The sequence below is a fragment of the Larus michahellis genome, chromosome 16, assembly GCF_964199755.1.
Source record: "Larus michahellis chromosome 16, bLarMic1.1, whole genome shotgun sequence".
In the NCBI taxonomy this organism is placed as follows: Eukaryota; Metazoa; Chordata; class Aves; order Charadriiformes; family Laridae; genus Larus; species Larus michahellis.
In genome coordinates this window covers 8,956,366-8,974,758 of record NC_133911.1, presented here as the reverse complement: position 1 = coordinate 8,974,758, position 18,393 = coordinate 8,956,366, and the positions used below count along the sequence as shown (strand labels likewise).

The window sequence follows — 18,393 nt, the reverse complement described above, 5'->3', positions numbered from 1 at the left end:
AAGCCTCGCTGAATTTCTGTTTATCTGGTCTCTCTCAGTCAATGACCCTGGAGATGCGCCGCAGCTGGCAGCAGAGGCTTAGTCAGCTGTGCTGAGGGATTGGTCCCACGATGCGCACGTGTCGAGAACGAGCAGAGGCCAGAAAGGTGCTGCCATCAGCCCAAAGCTTTACTTTTAGAGCTTTTAATGGGGAAACCTGGCTCCTTGACATCAATCGGCCATGAGCTGCCATGCTCGGGGACACCCGTCCCCACTCACAGGGCCAAACACGGGGACCCACCGGTGCTGCTGATGGTGGGTGCAGTTCCCTTTTGGGCAAGGAGAACACGCGTTTCATTGGGATCCATCAATTTATTGTTAATCCAATTAATCCTTTAACAGTCTAATCAGAACAGACACATTACAGCACGGCTGCCCCTGTGAATCCCAACCCAGGCACCGCCTCACCCCAAAATCATCGCTGCCGTTTCCCCTCCCTGAGGCCGAGCATCGGCCCCGGGAACTGCCACCCCCCCGCCCCCCCCGACGGCCCCGCGGCATTAAACATCTGGCTGGGGAAAAACCCAGCTGTGAACGGCTCAGCCACGACAAAGCAACCACCCTGCCGCAGGCCTCTTCGTTAATCACCTGTGGGTGCTAATTCTGGGGGAGAAGGGCAGGAGAAGGGACCACTCTGCCCCGGGAAGGATGGGGTTTGACCCTGCATGACTGCGGTGGAGTGACCCCCCACCTTCTGCCCGGGCACAGCCCCCCCGGAGAGGGGAGAGGCAGCCGGGGGCTGCAGCGTCACTCCTCGCCCTGCTTCCCTCTGGCCGGAGCATCCCCTTTCTGGCCCTAGACCTGACACCACGAGGACAACTCCGCCGGCTCCAGCACCTAATGTTTTGGCAAGTGAGTGCAAGGTATCACCTCCCCCTGCCAAGGTCACAGCTGTGTTCAAAAGAACCGAGAATAATGGTGGGGAGAAAAAAATGAAAGAATAAAAAAGAAACAGGAGGGAATAACTCAGTCAAGGAATAACTAGCTTGATTCAGGTATGGTCGCCCCATGCCCCGGCTCTTCCCTCGCAAGGTGTGGAGCCGCTGGCACCAGGCATCGGCCCAGAGGTCAGCAGGGAAGGGGACGGCAGCAGGAGGCACTTCACAGAGCCCAGGACACGGCCGTGGCCTTTTCAGCCTGAGCCAACACCTTGGCTGCCTCTTGAAGCCTGTTCCAGGTCATTAACGTTGGCCAGGAGCGCTCGGATGCCAGGTCTCACATTAATTAGCTGCTGTCACAGCCACTACAAAGACCGGTCCTGAACGATAAGATCTGCCGCCTGTGACTGCTCAAGACAAACGAAATTCAAGAAGAAAGGGGCTCCCGCTCCCTTCTTGCTATGGGCTCAGTCCGCAGAGGTTTGAGGACCCCTGAAATAAGTCACGGCAGAGGGATCTCTCCTCGGCTGTCACCCTACACGTCGGTCTCTATCCGCAGCCGCTCCATCCGTCGGACGTTGCACTCCACGGCCGTGCGGCTGGTGATCTGCCGAGCGCAGGACTGGGGAAACCAGCCCCGCTCGCCGTCCCTGAGCCGCTCACCCCAGCACCAGCCTAGGAGAGGAGCGGGGATGGTCACGCCAGGGGGACGGGCCACAGCCCCCGGGGACGCAGTGGAAGGAGAGGGCTCCACCGCTGCCCTGCCCAGCGGCACCGGCCAGAGGCGGCCAGGGAAAGCTTCACAGGGGAGGAGGTTCCTGATTTATTGCTTCTGGGGCTTATTTCTCGGACTTCTGTGGTCTCTGCTGCTGGCTGCCAGCCACAGCCTGCGCCGTGGAGTCACTGGTAAGTGACGCACCAGCCGCCCATCCCTTGGCAGTGCCACCTCCATCAGCCTCCATGGAGCCACCGTCATCTGCTGGGACACAGCACCAGCCAGCGACACGGACCCCACCAGCAGCTAGGGTTTCCTGGAAGCTTCTGGAAATTGCTAAAATTCTGGTTCAGTGGGATCACTGAAGCTTTTCCACCCCACCATTGCTCCACCTAAGGTAAGCCTTCCCCGGCCGCAGCTCCCCCCTGCCGACACTCACCGTCCTCTCCCCCCAGCACCAGGACGACGTCCGCCTGCTGCAGGGAAATCTCGTCCGCCTCTTTAGCCAGGTAGGCGCGGGTGATCTCCACTTGGCTCAGCTCTGCGGGGGACAGCAGGGCCCGAGTGAGCAGGCACGGCCGGCAGCCGCAGCCCCGCACCCTGCTCCCTTCCCCGCCTGCCCCCTCCAAGCACATGGGGAGGGGAAGCCAAAGCTCTTCTACAGCCTGAGGCATCGCTGGAATTTCACTGTGCCTCCTAGGGAATGTACCGAAGGTTTATTGTGACCAATAACTTAATGGGAGGCAACTCCTAATGAGCCAGGCTTGGTACCCTGAGTTCTCCTCTCCATCACGTGGTACCCCGTGTTCCCTCCATCGACACACGTCCTCAGCCCCTTCGCCAGCAGGAGCGGATAAGAACAGGGTAAAAACCTGTGCCTGGAAATGCTCAGGCTCCAGTCTGACCGCTAATCCCCTGACTTCCAGCATCCTGGTACCTCCTTTAGGAGTGGTGTCCGGCTTTTCCTTTTCTCGGTGCATCAGCGCAGCAATCCACCGGGCCCGGTCACTCCTGGCAGAGGGAAAGCCCATGTTACAAAAGAAGGTGTAGAGACAGCATCCCTGTTGCTGGCAGCAGCTGGGAAATTCCCAGCAGGATGAAGGCTTTCCCGGGAAGCCAGACTGGACAAGCATTTGGTCAGAGCATTCAATGCAAAGATTCATCACAAGTTGGTACACATCACCCAGCCGCTTTGCTTAATTTGCACCAGGGGAAGCATTATACAGGAATTATATGGGAAATCTAAAAGACAGCAAGGGGAGAAGCCCGCGCAGGTCCCCCTTTCTGGGAGGAGGAGGAGGGAGGGAAAGGTGCTTTGCAGAGGCCTGAGGGGGATTTCCAGGGCCCCAGTTTATCCCACAAGCAAGAACGTGCACCCTGTGAAACGCCACCGGGCCACTCACAGTGTCTCCGCCGACAGCACGACCTCCTCCCGCCTGCCCTCGCTGTCCCTCTCCATCACCACGCGCAGCAGGTGCCCGCCAGCCGCGCTGCGGGCCATGCCACCGCTCCCCGCCTTGCCGGGCGGGGGGGAAGGCGGCTCGGCGTTCTCCATCTTCTCCACCGTGACCTGGTCCAGCGTGGCGTAGTTCATGACGGTGTAGCTCTCCTCGCTGCGGCAAGGACGGGATCGGCACCTCAGCCACGCACAGCCGCAGAGCAGGTGCTGACATCGGGGACCGAGCTGCCCCCCGGCACGGCCCAGAGCCCCGGCGGGTGAAGTCCAGTGGGCACCACCGAGGTGACCATCACGGTGAGGACATGGGCTGATGCCCGGGGGTGGGACACGGCTCCGCGGACTTGCCGGCCGGCCAGCCACAAACAGAAGCAAGGCCAAGGGCTGTGGGGCTGGGCGCTTCCCTTCTGGCCAACAAGGGACACCTCAATAAAGGTCAAAATGGGGAAATCTCGGGAATCGCTTAGGCTACGTGCTGCTTGGGAAATCGAGATTTTTCAACCTCCCTAGTTGTTATGCAGGGAAAGCAAGGGGTGCCCCCCCCCGAGCCTTACCTCTTCTTCTTGGTGATGATCAGGACGTCATTGAACAAGAAGAGGTAGCAGAGCCTGCCAGCGCCTCGGCGGAAGATGCCCGCCTCTTCCGACAGCAGCAGGTACAGCTCCCCCCGCTTCCGCAGCCAGCGGGACGCAGAGATCAGCGGGAAAGGCTGAAACGGATCAAAGAAAAGTCCTGACTTACTGGCTCACCGGCAGCAGGCAAAACCAAGCCCAGAACCTGTATTTGAACTTGCAGTGGACCCCGGGGACAGTCGGGATGGACACATCACACATTTTTAAGCGTTTTTTCCAGGAGCCTTTCCAGAAGGCCGGTGAGGAAGCAGAGCAGCACACCTGGAGACGCAGCCCCCCCGCACGGCAGCGGCGGGGCACCGTGTCAAGGCTTTACCGGAGCCCTTTGGAAAGCTGCCCACACCTGACAGTCCCACAGCCAGACGAAGGCCGCGTCTGCCGGGAACCAGCCAGCCAGGGCAGAGCGCGCTGCCAGCCGATCCGCCCGGGGAAAACCTCCTCTTGTCAGGGGCGAGTCCAGCTTTCACCGCCGTGAGCGGGAGATGAAGTCTCAGCCCGAGGCAGAAGAGAACGCGAAGGGTTGTGAGGGAGCGTGGATTACCCAGGACTCCTCTGCTGAACCCTCCAAGCTGGCAGGGCGGGCGCCCAGAAACTCAGATTTAAGTCAGAACAGCAGGAAAAAAAAAAAGAAAAAAAGGCCACCCGGGGCATGGAGCGGTGCTGCTGGTCCTGCAGCAGCGATGCTCCAGCTGGAAGGATTCCCAGGACAGGTCTGACATGCCTGGGATGGGCCACTCTCCCAGCACGCCCCCGAACATTTCCTCCCGCCACTTCCACAAGACCTCACCTTCTTTTTTCCAAATTCCAGCTGTTTCTGCAGGGTGTACATCTGCTCTGTCCTCTCCATACTGCGCGCTCCGTCGTTGCAGTTCTTCACCAGCTAGAAAAAGAACAACACCCCAAGGGAAGAGGAGAATGGCAGGAGGCTGAGCCCACCCGTCCTCCGCCACCAGGTCGAGCGGCTTCCCTCAACAGCAGAAACAGCCGAGCCCCGGCACAGGGTTCAAGCCAGGTTTGGGGAAAGGCAGCTGGAGGTTCTCCTGCCACTAAGGAGATCTCCAGGAGAGAGACGGCACGTTTCCTCTGCCTGGAGAAGGACAAAAGTGAAACTGCACCAAGCCCGAGCTTCACCGAGGAGCAGTACGAAGAGGAAGAATTAATCAGAATTAAGAGAGGAGGATGAATGCCCAGAGAGGGGGAGGGGAGGGCAGAGGCCTTCCACAGGCAGGTGAAGCAATGCCACACTCAGCGGGCAGCTGTGTGGCACCCCGGCCCCTCGCGCTGGCGAGATGCCGCTCTGCCGGCCACCCCTCCAGCCCGGGGCAGGGTGGTCCAGCGTGGTCTGGATGGGGGCCACGCATTTTGTTCCACCAAGGGATGAGCAAGCCGGACAGACCACGAGCAGCAGGAGTGCACTGCCAAGAGCTGGGCTTTAGGGGGACAAAAGGAAGAGCCGCCACCGTAATCTCCGTGGTGCATTGCCTTGCATGAGTGACCACCAGATGGGAAACCAGATGGAGAGGAGACAGGGGAGCACGACTCCCACCGCTCCCGATGCTCCTTCGCTCCTCTACATTTTGCTCTTTGCTTTGTTCACTACTCTTTGCCTAAATCTCCAAAAACCACGGCAAGTAAGTGTCACAGCTCGCTGTCACCTCGAGGTTCTGAGAAGAGAGAGCGCTAATGGAGAAGATGGCACTGAAAGGAAGGACAAAAGATGGGCCAAAGAGGAAAGAAGGAAAGACGGCAAGAAAAAGGAAAAAATCAAGATCAGGTGAAAAAGGTGAGCGAGGGAGAAGACGTGTAGATCCAGCAGCTGTTTGGGGCAGAGAGATCCCAAGTGAACCGATGTAGGGGGGAAAATGAGAGGCCAGAACGGCAGGCTCAGGGCCAGGGTGACGAGCTGGAGGGAGGAAAGGTGGAGAGCTGGCGGCCGGGCCTCACCTTGCTGATGGCTTTCAGAGCTCTGGTGGCAGCTCCGTACGCTGCAGTGCCTGCTTTTGTTTTTTGACAGACAGTCTAGAATGTCAAGACAAGACGCTTTAGTGACATTGCAAGACAGAGACCTGCGCATCAGCCGCTTCCCTGGGATTTCAGGACGTGGCACGGCTCGAGCCGTTCCCAACGGTCAGCCTGGCAGCGGGAGAGGCACAAAGCAAGGTTTAGCAGTGAATCTGGTTTCTGATGGGGCTTTCACATCAGATACGTGCCTGAGCATCACCCCGCGCACCGGGCATTCCCCTGGCCCTCTCTGCCGCAGCCCACCACGGACCGGGAGCAGTTACCAGAGATCCCACGTCCAGCAGCTTTGCTGTTTACAGCAGCTGCGTCCACAAGTCCCAGATTTCAGTGAAGCTTGTGCAAAACCTGCTCTCCCTTCCTGGGCCATCTAACTATTAATCAAACGGGACGCTCGTGTCACCCCACTCTGGGTACCCAGGTGCAGCACGGGGCACAGAAGAACCTCACGTCGCTCCAGTGGATGGTGCCGAGACGTGAAGCGTTATTCACAACGCTTTAAGCTGCGCATCCGACACCCACAAGAAGCAGATCGCTCTGGATCTAAATCCTGAACACAGGCTCAGGCATCCCAGCCTCGGCTCCCAGAGGGATGGAAGTCCAAGCAGGAGGCTGTCCCGGGCTCAGCGAGCCAAAGACGGGCTATAACACCGTCACCTCTTGAGAGGTGCCAAGCAATGCCACCCTGTGACTTACTTACATCTAACAGCAGGGGAAGCCGCGTTACCCTCTGCATAGGGAGAATGAGAAAGGATATCATTGGCAGGCCTCCACATTCTGGTTTCCTTTCAATTTGTTTCAAGGCCTCTTTAAATAAGGGGTTTGTGGTTCTGGAACGGGACAAGAAAGCTCCATTAACTCTGTTCTTCGGTTATCAAGATTTTTCCCAGCTCTGCCCCTGCTGCTCAAGGGCAGCCTGATCTCCGAGCACCCAGCTGGGCTGGGGAGGGACGGAGCCGTCAGGAGGTGGGGGAAAAGCACCGAGAGATGTCGAGTCCACCAAAAGGCAGGTAAAGCCGTAGACGTACCAACAGCAGACACGCACTTGACCTGCACCACCAGCATGATCCGGAGGCAAACAGCTTCCCCACGTGTCCCTAACACACCACATATGTGCTATTGACCTTGGCGAGACCCATCTGCCTTTCAGTACGTGGTAGCGTTTCCCCCACTTCTCCCCGTCCTTCACCCTTCTTACTGCGCAATACAAACCACATCCTAATCACCCGACACAGACACACTGAGGTCTAGAAGAAACTCTGCTCAGAAAGGAGACGGCATTCCTTAGGGAAAAGGAAACAGCCAGAGGCTGAGGGAGGCGCGGGCAGGTCGCAGTCCCGTCCGCAGCCAGCTGGCCGCCCTGGAGCCCAGACCCTGGCCGCAACTCCTTCCCAAGCGCAGCAGCACTCACAGCAGCATCTGGAGAGTCCTCTGCTGGTAGACTTCATTGGAGCAGTAGCTGACGTAGGGAGTGAAGTGGTTCGAGGCGTGTTCTTCCACGATGTCACTGATGTCAGGAATGAGGAGGTTTTCCTGGTGTCGCTTCTCTAGGGCTTCAAAGAAGCTAAGGAGAGAATTTCAAACAAAGTCACTACGCCACTCGTTAGGGCCGGACAAACCGAACACATGTATGTTTAACGATGTTCCCACTGCTGCTTTTCCCCAGTTTTCCCAGAGGAGACAAGGCCCTGGTCAGCCCCACGCAGCTGGGACACCCACGGCTCCAGCGCGGCCCCGGCAGCTCCGCTGCAGAGACGGGGGACGCAGCGCTCGAGCACCCCCGGCCCCAGACGCACACGCTTCCTCCGTTCCCGCACGAGATCCCGCCTCCGCTTTGGCTCTCCGGGAATATTCGTTTCTGCCCCACCAGGGCCGCTTCTGGCCAGCTGCGGAAGCCACAAGCCCTCAACGCCCCCGCAGCAGTTCCCAGGCCCGCGCTTTCCTCCTGCTCTTTCCCACACGGACACGGCTCGCCGGCCGCCCTGAGGACCCGCTCCCCACCTCCCGGGCAGCAAAGGCCACACTTATGGTGGGGCAGTTTCTTTGAAGGGGCAGTTTCAGCTTCATGGCAGCACCAGGACACCCAAGGAGGAGTCTCCAGGCACACAGGAGTGTCCCGAGCATGGGGACAGGGGCTCAGCCAGCCCTCGGTGCCCGATGGCAGCTGCACGACTGAGCACCACCATTATAACCCATTAAAAAAACTGGGTGTAAGAGTAACAGATCATCTTCCATGAGACATTCAGGTCCTGAGCATGTAACGGCAGGAAGGCACCGCAGGGGAGCATGCTGCGACACAAGGGATTAGGAAAAAGGGCAATAGGTGGGATGTTTCATTCTCTTAACAAATCCAAGGGATGGTTGTTTTCATACGGCAAATAAACAGAGCTCCGGAGTCCCTCCTCCCGGCCTGCCTGGTCCCAACCCCACGCCGATGGACCCCACTTGCCTCGTGCTGACCGTCAGGATGTCGCTGATGTTGGAGAAGAGGTGGTGGTGCTCCATCTGAGTCATGGTCCCCTTCAGCTCCTCCGACCGCATGAAGTGGCGCACCAGGACGCTCAGGCTGTGCATGTAGGAGTACTCAGAAGTGATGATCTCAAACATTGCCTGAAAAAAAGCAGGGCAGTGAAGACGTAACAGCACAAACTGACTAAACAAGGCAGTGAATTAAAACTTGGTATATCTTATTTACGTTCAGTTGGCACAAAACCACTGGAAATTACTTCGCTCGAACGGTACGGCATTCCCTGTATCATCTCATGCATTGCCTGACCTACACCAGTAACTTCAGCATGTTCTAGTGCACTCAGGCATTAATAAGCCACAGCACTAAGACGTTTTCCCTTCCAGCGGCTACTTCCCACCAGCATCCGAAGGAGTTGCCTGCATCCCCTCCACGACGTGCGGGTGAGCCCTCCCAGCGCTGCCCAGTCCCAGAGCTGCTGGAAAAAGCAGCAGCACCATAACCCAGAGCCCTGCTCCGAGCCAACCCCCGTGCACGAGCTCCCGGACACAGCCACTCGTGTCCCCGCTGCCTTTGGCATCCACGTCACCCTCCTGGGAACGCCGAAGGCTCCTCTCACCTCCTGCCGCTTGCGCTCCTCGGGTGAGATCTTCTGGAGGATGCCCGAGTCCAGCACCTGCGGGCGAGAGGCCGCATCAGCTGCCGCCTTCGCCCCGACCGACGGTCCTTGCACGCCCTCTAGTGCGGTCCAGCCCCGCACAGCCCACCAGACCCACCGCAGCACCATCTCCCACCGCAGCATCGTTTCCCATTGCAGCACCATCTCCCACCGCAGCACCACCATCTCCCACCACAGCACCACCATCTCCCACCGCAGCACCACCTCCCACCGCAACTCTGGCAGCACCACCATCTCCCACGGCTCCGCAGCCCTCAGTGATTAGCTGCTGCTGCTCCACAGGAGGAGATCGCTCTCCCCAGGGGCCAGCAGGGAAAGCCCAGGTACGCACAGCAGGAGCATCTGCCTTTCCCCCGTCTGCGGGTGAACCTCTCACGACCACAACCGCAGCAGCTCTGCCGGCATCCCGACGAGCCTGGGCAGGAACCTGCGTGTCCCAGCCAGGGCCGGACAGCCCCAGAACATCCCATGGCAAAGACCAGCGCTGCAGAATTACCCACTCACAGCTTGCTTGGCAGCTCAGACAGCTTTTAAAATACACTCAGCTGTGACCACAAGACATCACGAGCATGGGAGCAGCCCGCGGCCAGGGCAAGCGGGGCCTGTCGGACCCTCCGAGCTGCGCTGCTGCCCCTACCTCCGGGAGCTGGCTCCAGGTCACCTGCGCTGGGCGGTAGCTCTGCACCACGATAGTGGCACCCGGTGGGGACGGCTCTTCTGGGATGGACTCCTCCAGCAAATCGTCATCTGACTCATGGCTGACGGAGTTCAGACCTCTCTCACGGATTTCCTGGTACAGCCGGGGCTCTGCATGGGAAAGGCACAAGGTCAGCGAAGCCTCTCCCAGCTGCGGCCCATGGCTTCCCTTCCCACCGCCGCCAGGAGCCCTGCCGCGGGCGCTGGCGAGGCCGGGCCAGCACCTCCCCACCAAGGTCGGACTTTGCACAGCTCCAATTCACCAGCAGCTCCCGCTCCCGGCAGCTTCCCACAGCTCTCCGGGTTTGCCCGGAGCAAGCAAAGCCGGGAGCGCTCCAGCTGCGAGCACAGCAGCTTCATCACGCCCCAGGGAGCGGGAAGGCAGGGCTGCCATGCTCCTCTCGCAGCGGGGGAAACAAGGCAAAAGCAATTGCCCCAGGCGCGGGACAAGCAGCAGCACACGTGGCAAAGGGACTTGCAGGGATTCTCTCCGCTGGGAAGCGCCCGGTGCCCTGCGAGGCAGAGGGGATGCCGGAGCCGGCGTGCTTGGGAGGACGGGAGCAGCACTCACGGTCCTTGAACGAGCCGCCACGCTTCTGCACCCGCCTCCGCCCAAAGGTTCTCTGCAAGAGGAAGAAGAGGAGAACACGCTGCGGACACTGTTTCTGTCTACAGGAAAAGTTTAGCTCCTTCAGGAAGGAGGAGAAGTTACCTGCGCGGCCCGTCAGGCTGTTCTTTCAGCCTGATTTTTGTCTGAGATTTTGTTTGCCTTACCGGAGTGACTCAGCTTTCACCTTGCGTTATCGGGGTCGCGATCTAAACCATTTTGCAGTTACGCCGCCGCCTTTCACATCTCTCTGTCTCACTCCTGGACTTTGCCTGCACTGGAGCCTCCCGCTCCCCAGCCCTGCTTCACCCATGTTTGTGTACAGCCGACCGCCACCGCGGAGCCGCGCGCCCGGCCAACCCCACCCTGCAAACATGCCCGCGGCCGCCTGCCGACAGCGAGGGCCACACAGCAGCCAGTTACACTCCCCACGAAAGCCATGTCGGCTGTTTCCGGGCTCTCCGGGGACCTGCTGGTGACACGCAGGCTTCCCAAGCCACAAGTCACGTCATCAGGCTCAGCAAGCCCTGCCAGCTCCACGCCGGGCTCGCTCAGCTCCATGGCTGACAGGAGTTGCAGGGAAAAGGCTCCGCAGATCCGCCGGCAGCAGCTCATCACCACGAAAATGGGGGCTTGAGCCCCACCTGGGAGCAACTGGGTGACAGCGGGCGCAAAACCCACCTTGTTCCTGCCGGGGCTGCGGTCAGGCCGGGCGCTGCCCTCCTCTGACACGGGTTTCAGCAAGGGGACGGCGTTCGCCGGCTCCAACTCCGCACCCGGGCCCTTCATGGCCGCGCGGTAGGACATGTTCCTCAGGTTGCGCTTGAGGGCCCCCCCTCCATCATCCTCCACCTCCTCCTCCGGGGAGAGGCTGGGGACGGACGCCCGCTTTGGGTCGTGGCCTGGGGGCTCCCGGCTGGACCCGGCCGCCCCAAGGCTCTGGTGCCGGGAGGGGCTGTTCTTGGTCTTGCTGGAGACGGCCAAGCTTCTGGGGATCAGCTGCTGGGTTCCCACCTTCAGGGCGGCCGGGCTGTCCGTGCTGAGGACGATGCGGCGCGGCTCAGCCGAGGTGGGAGAGCCCAGTGCCGAGAGCGAGGTGGCATCGGGCGCCACGGCACAGCTGCTCTTCCCAGCGGGGGAGGTCGGGCTGGGGGGCTCTGGCCGCAGCGGGTGGCATCGGTACTCCAGGAAAAAGGTCTCTTCATCCCCCGAGCTGCCAGGCGGGCTCCGAGACATGGCGGCGGCACGGGGAACCGGAGCGCTGCGTAAGACAGACAGAGACAGATGGGATGACTCCTCCCAGTAAGGCAGAGGGCACTTAGGCTTAGTGCCAGCGTTCCGCTTCGCAGGGGGAACCGCAGGGCCGCTTTCCCCGGGTGCCGTACACCGGCAGAGCCCATACGGACACACTCGTGATGCTCTCACCATCCACACACCTCTCTCGGAGCCCTGCCATATGTCAGGGCCGGGCTGGTGGCTCCTGGAGCCCACGTTTGGCTGCCGGCAGAGCGGTGCAGGATGCGGCGCCAGGGAGCAGCCGGGCCGTGGAGAAGGAACCAGGCAGCTCCCACCTGAGCGCGCAGCCGGGGCAGGCCTGGAGCCCCACCGAGCCCCGACTCTCCTCTGCCGCAGCTCCCTGTCCCCTCTTAATCCCCTCTGGGGACAAAGGGTGCCACCAGCCTGAGCCACGGGGGCCAGCCTTCACCTTCCTGGCTGCCACCCTCTCCACACCACCTCCCCCAGGCTGACGTGTGGAGAAAGCCCCGGTGGGTGCCTCACCGCGAGCCCTGTGCTCCTCAAAGCTTGTACCTGTCCCAGAGCACTCCGAGGAGCAGCTCCACACCGCCTGCAAAATCACCTGCCCTGCTCCCTCAAGCTCCTCGCTCGCGTTTAACCTTTCCCGTCTCCTCCCAAGCCACCCCCCGTCCTGTGCACCTCCAGAACAAACACCTGACGGAGCATTCTATGCCCACGGCCTCCCCCCTTACATCATTTGAGGAAAAAAAAACATGGTTTAATCCCTCTCAACTGAAATCTCATTGTATGCCACCGCCACCTCCAAGCTGTTCCTTTTTCCAAAGGCCACAGACCAGGAAACAGAACCCAAGACTTGAGTGTATTCCCCTGCATCAATGACCGGCAGAAGCACAAAACGGACCCATCAACAAAAGCTCATTTGATCAAGACGGTGCTCGGTTCCCCGTCCTGGGACGAGGGACACACGCGTGAGGGACACGCGCCTCTGGGCCAGAGAGCTGCCAAACGCCCAGGGACGAGAAAAGCACCGCGGTCTGCTCCTAACCCCGTCTCGGCGCAGACGAAGCCAACCCTTAGCGCTCGCCCTAAGAACAACAAAGAGGGACGCCCCATTTCGGAGGCTGCGACACCCCCCCCCCCGCCCCGGGGCTCTGGTGCCACCGAAGGGCCGGACCGGGCTGCACCCCCCCAGCCCCACCGGGGCGGCCATGCCCGGGCTCCCATCAGCCCCGACGGCAACTCCACGCCTCCCGCCCGCGCCCCGGGAGGGTGCGGGGAAGGGGCACCCCCGCACCCACCGCGGCACCGCCACCCCCGGGGAGGCCCCAGCAGCTGGGACGGGGAAAGGACCGACCCTCGGGGAAGGACCGACCCTCCGGCTACTCACCCGCGGCTCCCGCTCCGCCCGCGCGGAAGAGGCGCTGCCCGGCGCCGGGACCCGCCTCCTCCTCCCGGGGTCGGCGGGGCGGGGGGGGCCGGGCCCTGCGCGGGGCTCCGGCGCCGGTGATCTGGAGGACGCCCGGCAGCCCCTCGGCCCGGTCCCGGCCCTGCTCCCGGTCGCGGTCACTCTCCGGGGCCCCCCCTGGCTCTCGCACCGCCCCCCCCGCGCTCCCGGAGCCCGGCGCGGCGGCGGCGGGGCGGGACGGGCCGCGGCGGGGGCGGGCGCGGAGCAGCCCCGGGGAGGGACCGGGACGGAGCGGACGGGACGGGACGGGACGGGACGGGACGGGACGGGAGGGGAGGGGAGGGGAGGGGAGGGGACGGGACGGTGCCCCCTGGCCCAGCATCCCGGGGGGGGGCGGGAGGCGGCGGGGCCCGGGCCGGGGCGGGTGTCCCGGAGCGCTCCGGTACCCGCCGGTACCCCGAGGCTGCCGGCAGCCGGTACCCCCGGCATCTCGGCCTGGAGGAGGGCTTTGCCCACCTTCTGCACCCGGGGTCTGCCTCTGCTTAACAGGAACTAACTAAAATTAACTAAGAATTATTTTTCTTGCCCTCTCTTCAAGAAGGTGTTTGCGCAGCGCTCGCACGTCCCGGCAGATGCCACCCCTGGGGGTATTTAAAGGGGCTGGTGCTGAGGGACACGGGCCAGTGGTCACTTGGCAGCGCTGGGTTAACGGCTGGACTTGATGAGCTTAAAGGCCTCTTCCAGCCAAAACGATTCTATGCCCCATCCCTAGAAACACTCAAGGTCAGGTTGGATGGAGCTTTGAGCAACCGGCTCTAATTGAAGATGTCCCTGCTCGTGGCAGGGGGTTGGACTAGGTGGCCTGTTAAAGGTCCCTTCCAACCCAATCCATTCTATGATTCTACGATTCTACTTCTCTCCCAGCCCCTGGGCACTCTCAGGATCACCCGTTCACAAAAGCCTCCTCACCAAGGTCTCTGAAGGTTACAGGATTATTTGGCATCTTCCTCCCATCACATTAATGACAAACTATTGCGCCTCCGACTGTCCTCAGGGGCTGAGCAGCAGCAGACTCTCGGTTGCCCAGGGACTTTCTCACTGAAGGCCGGTACAAGCCTTGCTGTAGCAGTTTACGTCTTCAGTGGTTCAACGTAACCCCAGGCTGCCCCTCCAGGTGCAGAAAACACCAGTGTCGGACGCTTTGGTACCACCAAAGTCAGGAGCTGGAGCCACTGGTGGAAGGAGGACCCGAGGGTCAGGCTGTTGACAGCCGCCCAGTCACTCAGCTGCCCAGTAAGGCCCGGCTCAACAGCGCTCTGTGTATTTACTGGGAACAGATTTTTCCTTGACCTTCTCTTTTGCCCCCCGCTCTCATTCCACCCCCCCCCCCCGTAAAAATGGAGCCTTTCTCTCGCTGGTTTATGGTGAATCTCAAGTGCTTTCTGGATGACAAAGTCCACTTGTCAGCAATATTCTTTTAAAAGACTGTTCTCTTCTCGCTAAGGCCTGCCTGACAATCGCTCTATTATCAGAGCTTTCTTAGCCGATAGATTTTTTTCCTTCCCCTCCGGGGCTAATAAGGAGAAAGGTTGCCAGCCGTCCCCGAGAGGCAGAGGGTTTCCACTCAAGAGTTCAGCTAAGACTGAAACCCTTCCATGGCAAACTCCAGGGAAGGGCTATTATGCTGTATGTAGGATACCATCATTTGATCACGATGAATGACTTTTTGAAGCGCGGACCATTCATCAGTTTTGTAATGCGTGTTGTTAGTTCAAAGCCCCTGCTTTCAAGTCATTTTTGCTCCCAGGGCCCCCGCTGAAACATCTGACCGCTATCACTAGACAGTTCGCTAACTCTCAGCTCCCGGTTGTGAAAGGAAATATTCTTGACGTTCTGAGAGAGCTCACTAATTCTTTGTCCTGACCCGTTCCCCCACCCCAGAAGGTTCTCACTCTTCCCCGTACACACTGCCCAGCAAGAACAACGTGTCCCTTCAGCGGGACGCAGGCACCGCTCGGTGGCACCTCCTGGACCTCGGCAGCAAGGAGGGGCGTCCATCATTTAATTTTTTGAAGCCCTTTTGAAGTATTACAAACCAAGCACGTCAACCATCAGACAACAAAGTCGCTGCAGAGGCGGTGAGGGCTCGTTAGGCTTCTGCCGCGTCATTCACAACACAGGGATGCTCTGCCAGCGCTGGGCACCGCGCAGGCGGTCACCCCCCACGGCGCTCAGAGGAGGACGTCAACACCCCCCCTGCCGGGGCTGCTCGCTCACACCCCCCGCGCTGGAAACCAACAGAGAAAATCAAAGATCGTGCTGGGCACCAGAGGGTGGAAGTGCTCGGAGCCGCCGGGGGCTCTCGGGGAGGACGCACGGCCTCGCCAGCAGCACCCACAGCACAGCACCGGCATCTGCCGCACTCGGACGAGCCGCTTGGGAAGAGAAGGAATAGAAGTTGTTATTTTTGCAGTCTATAAAAGTTCTGAAATCCAATTCTTCATCAGACCGTTTCTTCCTGCCAAACGCCCCCAAACCGCCCCCGTAGAAGCTCCCATTTCCATGTCCTTCCCCTTCAGTTCCTGGGTTTGCCCGGCCGCGTTCCGCCTCTCCAACGTACCGTGCGGCCGAGTAAGAAACGGAGCCATCCAAACGCCGTCACTCTGCACGACGCTGGGTCTCCATCCTTCTTCCACCAAAAAAAAGCTCACAGGACCATTGCTTATAAAAGCACACAGGTTTATTGCATATCAATCTCATGTATAAATTCATTGTAGCATTGGAAAGATTACATTTGGTATACATTCCTATTCTACAGCATTAACCTCAAAATCAGCTTTTTCTATTCATTATTTTAAAGGAATTTCTCTACACAAGTACATTTGTCTTTTATCACAAGCATCAAAATGAAATCTGTAAAATCGCTTTTTTTAATTATTTTCTACACTTCATATCTTTTATTTCATTATGCTCCCAACAAAGCGATTTCATATTAATTAATAACTGCCAACACTTTTTTTTTTTCTTCCTTGGCAGTTCAAGGCTTCTAGCCTCGGACGCAAAATCTAATCACATATACAATAAGTGCATCTACGGAATTTTTTTCTTTTTAATAAAAATTTCACAAACAGACACAATAATGACTGCTAAACACAAGTCATGCACAGTTTACTTATAAACATAACAGAAGCAATATACAATCAAGAATGATATGGAACAAGCACCATCCTCTTTCTCAATGTTTTTTAAACATTATATGAAAACCAGACATTTACAATTGATTTAAAAAAACACTATACAGTTCTAAAGAAAAAAAAAAACAAACAACCTAAAATCATATCTGTATTGTAACAATGGGAAAAGGAATGACATAGGATGCACAGATTTATGATTCTCGCAAGCACAATATATATATGTTTTAAATTACATCTTCTGCAGGCTGGAAATGACATCAGGGCAAAACATCTCTCGCTTTGAAGAGAGCAACGAGAATGTAAAATACATTGAGAATTACTTTCAGAATTACTTTGTTCACATGTGAATTGCACATTTGGAAATCAAAGCTGCCTTTTTTTTTTTTTTTTTTTCTTTTTCATTCTTTTTTCCAAAGTGGTACTAAGAATTAATGACAGAAGAAGAAAGAGAAAAAAAAAATAATCTTGGAATCATTCAATAACATTTTAATCACAGTATCACTCAACACTACAGAGAAAAAGTTTTCATGGCTTTGTGAGAACACTACTGACCGTCGCCTGGGAGCAGAGGGTTTTGCCCGTACGTTACCAGCACCGACGCGCGCGGGATGCGTCGCCCCCGGAACCGGGCAGGTTCCGACACCCCCACGCTCCCTCTCCCCCCCCGCCCCCGCCACACACACACACACAAAATACAGCACGTAAAAATCGAATGTAAGTCAGTAGATTGAAATGGGCTGGGGGGAGGGGGGGGGGAGGGGGGGGGGAGGGGGGGGCTCACAATCCAGTGCTTTGATGCTTAGAGTCAAACACGTTCACGTCGTTGTGCAAGTGCTTTTCGAAATGCTTCGTATGAAGTGGAAAAGAAGCCGTTTTTCAAGAGCGTCTATTGAAAGTCTAAGTGCTGATTAGGGAGGAATCGAAAGCTTCCACTAGTCTGTTCTAAGCAAGACGGAAACCAAGCGCTGTGTTTTGTCCCCGAATGCAGTTGAGAAAACTCGGACGGCGTTTTGCCGTTTCGCCCCGCTTGGTTCGGCTTTGCTGCCGGCACCCGGCTGCTCCTGCGGAGCCCTGCGCATCCCCTGGCGTCCCCTCGTGTCCCCTCGCACCCACCAGGCGCAGGACCCGGCCCGGGGCACTGTCACAGGCAGGCCCCGGCCCCGCAGGGACACCCGTGTGCGGCACACAGCAAAGCGGGGGCTGGCGTGGCCCAAAGGAGAGCCCGGCAGGGCAGCCACGCAGCACCTGCATCACCCACAGCCATCCCCACGAGTCCCCACTGCCGCGGGCCGAGCAGGCGAGAGAAAGGGAAATCACCCACGTCAGACCCACCTTCCCCTCCCGACCCGGCTCAGGCAGAAGGACGTAGCCGCGGTCACAGCCGTGCTCGGGAGAAGCAAGGACCCTTCTCAGGGCAGCTTTACTTCAGCCCGGGAACAGCCAGGGGCCGTCGGCTTAGCTGGTTATATCCCAAATTCACAGGGCTTTCCCCGCCTCTCCTCCTTGCTCTTGTGGCGATATGGCTGAGAGATGTGAAAATACTCTTAATAAATAGATGCTACACGAATATTCTTGGTTTAAATCCCACCTCGAGCGGTGCCCTGGCTTTCCAACAAAGAGCAATTCCGGTCACCGCCCCCCATGCCTCGCTGTGCCGCTCCAGGGCCACGGCGCCCCAGCTCCGGGCGATGGTGGCAGCCATGGCCCAGGGAAGCCAAGGGACCCAGAGCTGTCACCCTGCGCCTGGTGGCAGAACCCGCCTCGAGATGCCCTTCAGAACAAGGGATTGCTGTTGTCTGCAACAGCAAATCAAAACCTAAAACATCTGCCAGGAGCTGCAACACATTTCAAGTGCAATTGAATGAAAGCTACAAGATAAATAGAGATTCAGTGAGGCTTTCTGTTTATTTATCTTAACCGTGGGAAAATTAAAACTTGTAATCAGTGCTAAATTAGAGGAGTCGGGAGATCCTACAACAAACAGACACTAGCTAGAGAAAACGGGAAGAAAACTGAATTAGGAAATATGAAAAGGAAAAAAAAAATCATTTCATGATTTTAAAAACGCTATTTTTAATGTCCTTAATCCCTGGCTGGATTGTACCTCCCCATCCCTGGCCGCAGAGCCCCGGGGAGCAGAACAGCCTGCGAGGGAGACGGCAACAGCGCGAGCTCGGCAGAGCCAGGAGCTGCCAACAAACGGTGCTTCTGGAGAAACCCCGACCGGCCGGGGGCTGAGACACTGGGGGGGACACCACGAACACCCCCAGAGAAACCCCCACGGGAACGCCTGCACTGCTCGGTGCTGGGCCCGACTCCGGAGCCCGGCTCCCTGCTGCTCCCCTGGCC

At 58.5% G+C, this 18,393-nt stretch overlaps 1 protein-coding gene across 2 annotated transcripts; it reads right to left on the bottom strand.

Moving 5' to 3' along the window:
- Nucleotides 1-334: 334 nt before the first annotated feature.
- ARHGEF16 (Rho guanine nucleotide exchange factor 16) lies at nucleotides 335-12,984 on the bottom strand. Of its 2 annotated transcripts, none has more exons than XM_074560508.1 (15): nucleotides 12,833-12,981; nucleotides 10,870-11,449; nucleotides 10,153-10,204; nucleotides 9,523-9,692; nucleotides 8,826-8,882; nucleotides 8,189-8,349; nucleotides 7,151-7,303; nucleotides 6,440-6,569; nucleotides 5,665-5,739; nucleotides 4,508-4,600; nucleotides 3,643-3,797; nucleotides 3,036-3,245; nucleotides 2,570-2,643; nucleotides 2,072-2,173; nucleotides 335-1,592 (listed from the first exon to the last, which is right to left on the bottom strand). In XM_074560508.1, the coding sequence occupies exons 2-15, from the start codon at nucleotides 11,422-11,424 to the stop codon at nucleotides 1,453-1,455; spliced, it is 2,127 nt and encodes a 708-aa protein (XP_074416609.1). In that variant the 5' UTR covers nucleotides 11,425-11,449; nucleotides 12,833-12,981; the 3' UTR covers nucleotides 335-1,452. The 2 variants fall into 2 exon arrangements, 1 of the variants encoding a protein (XP_074416609.1); XR_012583954.1 differs by having other exon boundaries at nucleotides 1,575-1,592; nucleotides 2,505-2,643; nucleotides 12,833-12,984.
- Between the last annotated feature and the right edge of the window lie 5,409 nt (nucleotides 12,985-18,393).

Excerpts from the sequence above, each read along its gene's own strand:
- ARHGEF16 (XM_074560508.1), bottom strand. The coding sequence starts at position 11,424 with ATGTCTCGGAGCCCGCCTGGCAGCTCGGGGGATGAAGAGACCTTTTTC. Across the intron at positions 4,601-5,664 it reads CTCTGAAAGCCATCAGCAAG|CTGGTGAAGAACTGCAACGA; the intron begins GTGAGGCCCGGC and ends TTCTTTTTCTAG. Across the intron at positions 1,593-2,071 it reads GGTGCTGGGGGGAGAGGACG|GCTGGTGCTGGGGTGAGCGG; the intron begins GTGAGTGTCGGC and ends CTCCTCTCCTAG.